Genomic DNA, 8,983 nt, shown 5'->3' with positions numbered 1-8,983 from the left:
GAACAAAATCGACCATTGCCTTCTTGGTCACAGATTTGAAAGTTTTAGCTTCAACCCACTTAGTGAAATAGTCAATGGCCACCAGAATGAACCTGTGCCCGTTTGATGCTGCGGGTTCAATTGGTCCAATGACATCCATGCCCCAAGCAACAAAGGGCCATGGTGCGGACATTGTGTGCAACTCAGATGGTGGAGAATGAATCAAGTCTTTGTGTACCTGGCATTGATGACACTTGCGCACAAAGCTGATGCAATCTCGTTCCATGGTGAGCCAATAATACCCTTCTCGAAGAATTTTCTTTGCTAGAACATACCCACTCATATGCAGCCCGCAGACTCCGAAATGCACTTCGGTCATGATAGTCGTGGCTTGTCTAGCATCTATGCATCTCAACAATCCAAGATCTGGAGTTCTTTTGTACAAAACTTCTCCACTGAAGAAAAATCCACTTGCCAGACGTCGAATTACTCTCTTTTGATCTCCCGCGACTTGTACCGGATATACCCCCGATTTGATGTACTCCCTGATATTGTGGACCAAGGTTCACCGTCAAGTTCTTCTTCCACCATGTTACGGTAAGCATGTTGATCGCGGACCTAAATATGCAAAGGGTCAATATAAGCTTTATCTGGATGATGCAACATCAACGCCAAAGTAGCCAAGGCGTCAATAACCTCATTGTGGATCCTAGGCATATGCCTGAACTCCACTGATCTGAACCGCTGACAAAGGTCCTGTAGACATGGTTGATACGGTATGAGTTTTAAATCTCGAGTCTCCCATTCTCCCTGAATCTGGTACACTAACAGATCTGCATCTCCCAAGACCAACACTTTCTGGACTCTCATGTCCACAGCTAACCTTAAACCCAAAATGCATGCTTCATACTCAGCCATATTATTGGTACAATAGAAACGAAGTTGAGCTGTGATAGGGTAGTGGTGCCCTGTTTCAGAAATGAGTACAGCTCCCATTCCAACGCCTTTCATGTTAGCATCCCCATCAAAGAAGAGTTTCCAACCGGGCTTTTCGTCCTTCTCTACCTCATCAATATGCATTACCTCTTCATCAGGAAAGTAAGTCTTCAAAGGTTCATATTCTTCATCCACCGGGTTCTCAGCCAAGTGATCAGCCAAAGCTTGGGCTTTCATCGCCGTCTAAGTCACATATACGATGTCAAACTCTATGAGCAAGATCTGCCACTTTGCGAGCCTTCTTGTAGGCATGAGCTTCCGAAAGATATACTTTAAAGGATCCAAGTGAGAAATGAGGTAAGTGTCACTCCTCCTTTTTTCACTTACACCCCCGGAAGGGTGTAAAGGAGTTTTTCCAATTAAAGGACATTCGAAATGGGATTTATTTAAAAGATTTAGAGTCGCCACTCGGGAGATTTAGGGTGTCCCAAGTCACCGGTTGAATCCCGAATCGAGGAAAACATTGACTCTGTTTAACAGCCCGCGAACCAGAAATCCGGGTAAGGAATTCTGTTAACCCGGGAGAAGGTATTAGGCATTCCCGAGTTCCGTGGTTCTAGCACGGTCGCTCAACTGCTATAATCGGCTTAATTATCTGATTTTAGAACATTTTGAACCTATGTATTAATTTTAACTTTAAAACCGCTTTTATTTAATTTTAAAGAAGATTGAACGTCGTTTAAAACATGTCTTTGGATCGCGCCACATGAAATGCACCCGCAATCCTAAACATATTTTTTTCAACGTTTTATGATTTTGGATTTGGGTCACATGAAATGCACACCCGAGTTTAAGAAGGCAATATTAAATTACGCGCCTGAAGCAACTACGCGTTTTTAAACTTGCGAGGGTCATGGGAATTCAGCTAAATGGCACGCCTCGATTTCTAAGGATTCAAGTATTAATTAAACAAGGGCCGTGCATTTTAAGATTTTTAATTGGCACGGCACACCTCGGTTCCAACTTTTTAAAGGAAATTCAAAACCAAACTTTCGAGGGCCATAACTACTCTTCACAATTAATCTTGTCACTACTTAAAACTACATCATGTTATTAACGTAATAATCAACACATTACAGATGTACTCATGTGCATGACAAATTATTGCAACCAGAATCAGGCAGATGAACAAAACTCAACATAAATTAACCAAAGTTTCATTAATGAATTCGAATAAGTGCAGAAAGGTGAATGTTTCGACTAAGTAGGCTAGAATAAGTAGTAAGCGAGAACAATATTGTACGTGAACCAATACTCTCAGGCAATTAAGCATGAATTCATCGTAATGGCCCTACGACAACACAAGATCCCAACAATTAAAGAGACAAACAATAACCTGAATAATTACAAATAACTATTACCAGCCCATTTCCTTTAAACTAAACATGATTTAGACGTATTAAATCTAACACAACACCAATAAGCAGTAAACCAGCACAAATAAGCAGTAAAACCAAACAAACATGCAGGGGAGTTCAAGATTCAACATTGAAAATGTACCCAAACATTGAAGCAACTAAGAAGGGATTAGAATGGACCTGATATGTTTTTTTAAATAGAATCTGAAAATGCTTAACGAAACTCGACGGAGCCGCGACGGAACTCAACAACGGACCTCGATGGTACCACGACCTTGGGCGGAAAGCCGACAACTGACCAGCGCCCGACCAAAACATATGTCGGTGATTCTAGCGAGACTTTTACTGACCGGAGAACTCGACGACGACATCAACGGCAAACTCGAATCTCTGACTGTACCTCGATCGCGATTTCAACAGATTGAATGGACGATATTCTGTAATAAACCAAGCGAAGCCTGAAACCATATTCACGTGCCTCTCAGGTTCACAAAACTCGACGGGTTCGCTACTGTCCCTTTCCCGCTATGTGTGTGAGTGTGGCTATGTATAAGTGTTTTCCGGTGAGAGGGAGATGAGGGTCATGTTTTTTGTGACAAAATGGACGGGAGGAGATTGGCTACTGCTGTGCATGGCTGTTCATGGTGTTGGCTGGTCGTTTGTGACGTGAATCATCGCCGGAAATGTAAGCTTTGCGGTGAATGGAGGTCCAGCGACGATGGTGAGCTGGGTGAGGTCGTTTGGTTCTGTTTGTTGCGTCTGGAACTCGTTAATCCGACGAGCTGGTGGAGCTCGTTTTTCCGGCGAGTTTCAAGCAGAGATGGGGTTGTTTGACGATTAACATTCAGGGGTCGTTGGTATTTTCTCCGGCGAGCTGGGTTGTTCCCGGTTTTGGGGGCTGTTGGGATATGGGGTTGATGAAGAGAGCAGGGGTGTTGTTTGGTTTATCACGCGAAGCAGTTCTGGAAAAAGGGGGGTTCGTTGGAGAAGATGGAGTCGGGGGTGGGGGTCGTGAAGAAGACGATGCAAGGGGGGGCGGGGTTTGTTGGTGTGCAGCCTTTTCAGCTGTTGCTTTCAGCTTTTTGTCCGTTCTCAACCTTCTTTTTTCGTTCTTTTCGTTCATTTTTTATTTATATAGTCTAGGTTTTTGATAGGGTTTTAGGTTAAGGGGTATGGGCTTAAGAATTATGGGTTTGGCAATTGTGGGATAGGTCCAAAATTAGGCCTAAAGATGGGTTGCTCGAGCCCAAGCTCTATTCTTTCGCTGCGAACGAGATTAAAAATACGGACTCATTTATTAATTAATCCTGCTATTCAAATAATTACTAAAATAAAGCTAACCATTAAAATAAACCTATTTTTGGCATTTTTAAATATCATATTAAAATAAAAATACGATACTATTTTTATATATTTTTTAGGAGTTTTTTTTAACATTAAAATGACTACAAAACATTAATGAACCTATTTTTGTGATTTTTTTTGTTTTTCTTGTAATAAAATAAAGTAAAAGAGTCAAAATTACTTAAAATATCTATATTATGCCTAAATTAAAAATTTACGTGCTAAAATATGAAAAATCTTGGGGAGGGTCAAAAATCACATGTCTACAGCTGCCCTCTTTGACTGGAAACGTACAGAGTTTTCAGACAAAGACTGACTAGACAGGTTTTTTGACCCGACCCTTATTTGGAGAGACTAAAACTGAGAGAGAAAGGGAATGTGACCGAGCTCTGGTATCTGGGCTGCCTATATATCCTTAGCTATAAAGGAATCAGGCCACGTGTAGTTCAGAGATGAGTGAGATGATGGAGTATACCGAGGTGGAGAGCCGGTTGAGGTGCCGTTCCGTCGAGGTTCCGGTCCACAGTCCTGCTATTACATCAAAATCAAAACATGAAAAAGACTTGCTAAGCCTATCAACTACGAGTTACAAAATTCCTATCTATAAATCTTCTGAAGCTTGATCTTGAGTCTTGATTGGTTCTTCATGCAGACTTTAGATTTGAACCTTAACGCTTGCCAGTTGCAGGTGCTAGCTCGTTCTTCTTCAGATTTTCGGACCAAGACCGGACATGTAGTGCTTGTGACTTCCATCATGACTTAAGCAGTTCACATCTTTCATCAACTTCTGCATTTGGATTCACTTCTTGCCTTTCTCTCTTTTTCTTTATTGTGACTAACTTCTATTAATAACCTCGGACTGTTAACTCGCATTCTTGCCGCGAGATTCTTTGGTTGCTGACTTGAATTGCAATCTAAGATGCTTTTCCTTTTCTTCAGGTGGACGTCTGACTGTTGAACTTGAACCGTCTTCTCTTGTTACTTGACACTGTTTTCCCTTGCACCTTGAACTATTTCCCCTAAAACTTGAACTGTCTTCCTTCGAAACTGCTTTCCCTAGAAACTTGAGTTGTTTCCCCTTGTTCTCCAGGTGGGCGCCTGATTACAACAAAATAGGCAAAATAAGGAAATTTTTCTGCCCCAGTTTGCACTAGAAAGATTTGTGAGTTGTTAGCAAAATTGTAAACCATGTACTATTGATGCAATGATGAAATTAAACTAAAGAATAGACTAGGAAACTATAAACTAAGCTTGACTAAAGTAAAAACTGACCCTATTCTCCAGGCGGGGCTCCCTGACTGCTAACTTGAAATGTATTCCCTGCTCTCCAGGCGGGCTCCTGACTGCTGCGCTTGAAAGTATTCCCTGCTCTCCAGGCGGGCTCCTGACTGCTGACTTGAAATGTATTCCCTGCTCTCCAGGCGGGCTCCTGACTGCTGACTTGAAATGTATTCCCTGCTCTCCAGACGGGCTCCTGACTTCAAGATAGACAAAACAAAGAATTTGAAAGCTAAAATTTAAATTGTACTCCCTTGTTCTCCAGGCGGGCTCCTGACTGCTATGCTTGAAAGTATTCCCTGCTCTCCAGGCGGACTCCTGACTTCAACTTGAAATGTATTCCCTGCTCTCCAGGCGGGCTCCTGACTTCAACTTGAAATGTATTCCCTGCTCTCCAGGCGGGCTCCTGACTGTTGCGCTTGAAAGTATTCTCTGCTCTCCGGGCGGGCTCCTGACTTCAAATAGACAAAATAAAGGATTTGAAAGCAAAAATTTAAATTGTACTCCCTTGTTCTCTAGGCGGGCTCCTGACTACTACGCTTGAATGTATTCCCTGCTCTTCAGGCGGGCTCCTGATAGGGCTGTATTCTGGGTCGGGCCCAGGCCTTCGTGGGCCAAACGGGTCGGGCTTCGTGGGCCTGGGCTCTGGCGGTCTCGGGCTTCGTGGGCTCAATGGGTGGAACCGGCCCGTGACGGGCCTAAGCCCATATGATCCTGGGCTAAACGGGCCGGGCTCGTGGGCTTCGCGGGCCTAGCGGGTTTTTTTTTTTAAAGGCAATTTCTTGTAGTATCATGGCACTATTAAAAATATATATGTAGTATATATGTAGATCTAATTATTAAAGTGCTTGACAAAAAAGAAAAATAACAAAACAATAGTAAAACACTAAATTGTTATGCATAATATATTGTCTTGTAGTATATATATTGTATCTTATGTATATATATTATAACTTATTACTTATATATTTTCTTGTAGTATATATTGTATGTTATGTATATATATTCTCTTATATATTTTTTTGTAGTATATATTGTATCTTATGTATATATATTCTCTTATATATTTTCTTGTAGTATATATATTGTATCTTATGTATATATATTCTCTTATATATTTTCTTGTAGTATATATTGTATCTTATGTATATATATTCTCTTATATATTTTCTTGTAGTATATATATTGTATCTTATTATAACTTATTACTTATATATTTTCTTGTAGTATATATTGTATGTTATGTATATATATTCTCTTATATATTTTTTTGTAGTATATATTGTATCTTATGTATATATATTCTCTTATATATTTTCTTGTAGTATATATATTGTATCTTATGTATATATATTATAACTTATTACTTATATATTTTCTTGTAGTATATATATTGTATCTTATGTATATATATTCTCTTATATATTTTCTTGTAGTATATATATTGTATCTTATGTATATATATTCATCTTATATATTTTCTTGTAGTATATATATTGTATCTTATGTATATATATTCTCTTATATATTTTCTTGTAGTATATATATTGTATCTTATGTATATATATTCTCTTATATATTTTCTTGTAGTATATATTGTATCTTATGTATATATATTCTCTTATATATTTTCTTGTAGTATATATATTGTATCTTATGTATATATATTCTCTTATATATTTTCTTGTAGTATATATATTGTATCTTATGTATATATATTCTCTTATATATTTTCTTGTAGTATATATATTGTTATCTTATGTATATATATTCTCTTATATATTTTCTTGTAGTATATATATTGTATCTTATGTATATATATTCTCTTATATATTTTCTTGTAGTATATATTGTATCTTATGTATATATATTCTCTTATATATTTTCTTGTAGTATATATATTGTATCTTATGTATCTTATGTATATATATTCTCTTATATATTTTCTTGTAGTATATATATTGTATCTTATGTATATATATTCTCTTATATATTTTCTTGTAGTATATATATTGTATCTTATGTATATATATTCTCTTATATATTTTCTTGTAGTATATATATTGTATCTTATGTATATATATTCTCTTATATATTTTTTTGTAGTATATATTGTATCTTATGTATATATATTCTCTTATATATTTTCTTGTAGTATATATTGTATCTTATGTATATATATTATAACTTATTACTTATATATTTTCTTGTAGTATATATTGTATGTTATGTACATATTGTAGTTTATAAATAATTCTAAGTAAAGACAAAGAAATATTGCGAAAAGATATTCAAGGGTATGTCTTATAATTTTTATTACAAAAAATGGCATATCTTTCTTAGTCTTCCTTCCCCCAATGGAATGAGCACAACAAGGTACTAATACCACCATTAGAAGGAAAAAAAACTAAGGAAGATGTGCCAAAATACAAGTTACATATTAGTCTATGTATTATCTCTAACAAATCTCATAAATCCTTCAAGGTTCGGAGGAGGTTGCGTTGGTGGTGGTGGAAAAGAAGCTTGTTCATCACCACTTCCGGGCGAAGCCGAATCCTCCGCAAGTTCCGCTATCATTTCTTCATAAGCTTCATCTATCGCCGGTTGTGCTTCTGCAATTCCAAAGTTTCTTCTTTCCGAGCGGATCCAATCTCTAAACAGTACTGATTTTTCCAAGCTATCCCTCATAGACGCTCTATGATCACCTATTTGCAGTCTTGCTTGACTGAAAGCGCTCTCTGATGCAACAGTTGAAGCTTGAATTGATAAAATATCCCGAGCCATCCTTGCAAGAACCGGAAAATGTTTTTCCCTTGCCTTCCACCATTCCAAAAGATCAAAAGAGCCGTCTGGATTCTCCTTTTCAAGTCCCTGAGACAAATAAACTTGAAGCTCATTTAGATGTGAAGTTTCATCATAATTATCACCTTGAGAACCCCTGAACTCCGTCCAAGATTTAAGAGCTTTTAAGCCCGCAGCTCTTTTAGACGATTGTGAGCTAGACGAAGTAGGGGTTGGAATAGTTGGCCTAGCATGCTCTAAGGCAAGTTGATAAGCATTATAAACTGTTTGAGCATTAATTTTAATTGAAGCTTTTGCATCTGCAAGTGTAGCAATTTCCTCATTTGAAAGATCTAAAGCCTTATAAATATTTGAATACCAAAAATGAGGACCTCCCAATTTCATTGTAGGATTTAGCATTGCAGCAAGACCATAAATAGGAGGGATAGGAAAAAAATATTTTTTAAACTTTTGTTTCATTTCATTTATAGCAAGTTCATAAATGTCCCCACCCTCACCAAATTCAACAAACAAATCAGATAGTGCTGCAATATAAACTAAACAGTTTGAAATAGTAGGATAATATTGCCCAGAAAATGCATTTGTAGCAATTTGAAAATGTTCTAAAAAATCTAAAAGAATTTTAACATTCGTCCAATCTTGAGTAGTAAGCATTTCATCATCATCCTCACCACCTACCCGAGAATTAAACGTTGCATTAATTGGGTTTCTATATTCATATGCAACTACTAAACTTTCGTACATACAATTCCATCTAGTCGGGCAAGGTTTAGGAACCTTTCTTTCTCTAAGGCCATATTCATCACATTTTTTAAAATACTCTCTAAGTCTACTTCTACGGTTTGAATAAAAAAGCCAATTAAGAGCCATTCTAACCTTTTCAATTTCTATGTTTAAAATTCGCATACCATCACCGACAATTAAATGATAAATATGACAAATACATCTAACATGGAAAATATTAGTAAATGCAGGATTTAGTGTTGTTGTAAGCATGCCTATAGCACTAGTGTTACTAGAAGCATTATCCATAGAAATTGCCATTATTTTATCGCTAAAGCAAAAATATCTACAAATATCTGCAACAGTGTTAGCTATAAACTTACCTGTGTGACGCGAATTAATTATTCTATATGCAATTATGCGTTTTTGCATTGTCCATTCCTCATCTATCCAATGACTTGTAACAGTTAGATAATCACAATCATTACCACTTCTACCAATAT

General features: G+C 37.1%; 1 protein-coding gene across 1 annotated transcript; it reads right to left on the bottom strand.

The window, feature by feature from the left end:
* Nucleotides 1-597: 597 nt before the first annotated feature.
* On the bottom strand, nt 598-1,059 carry LOC138883391 (uncharacterized). The gene has a single exon (XM_070164074.1). The coding sequence runs from the start codon at nt 1,057-1,059 to the stop codon at nt 598-600; it is 462 nt and encodes a 153-aa protein (XP_070020175.1).
* Between the last annotated feature and the right edge of the window lie 7,924 nt (nt 1,060-8,983).

This window comes from Nicotiana sylvestris, chromosome 12, assembly GCF_000393655.2.
Source record: "Nicotiana sylvestris chromosome 12, ASM39365v2, whole genome shotgun sequence".
In the NCBI taxonomy this organism is placed as follows: Eukaryota; Viridiplantae; Streptophyta; class Magnoliopsida; order Solanales; family Solanaceae; genus Nicotiana; species Nicotiana sylvestris.
The sequence above is the reverse complement of the archived record's forward strand: the minus strand, read 5'-3'. Positions and strand labels throughout refer to the sequence as shown.

Excerpts from the sequence above, each read along its gene's own strand:
- LOC138883391 (XM_070164074.1), bottom strand. The coding sequence starts at position 1,059 with ATGCATATTGATGAGGTAGAGAAGGACGAAAAGCCCGGTTGGAAACTC.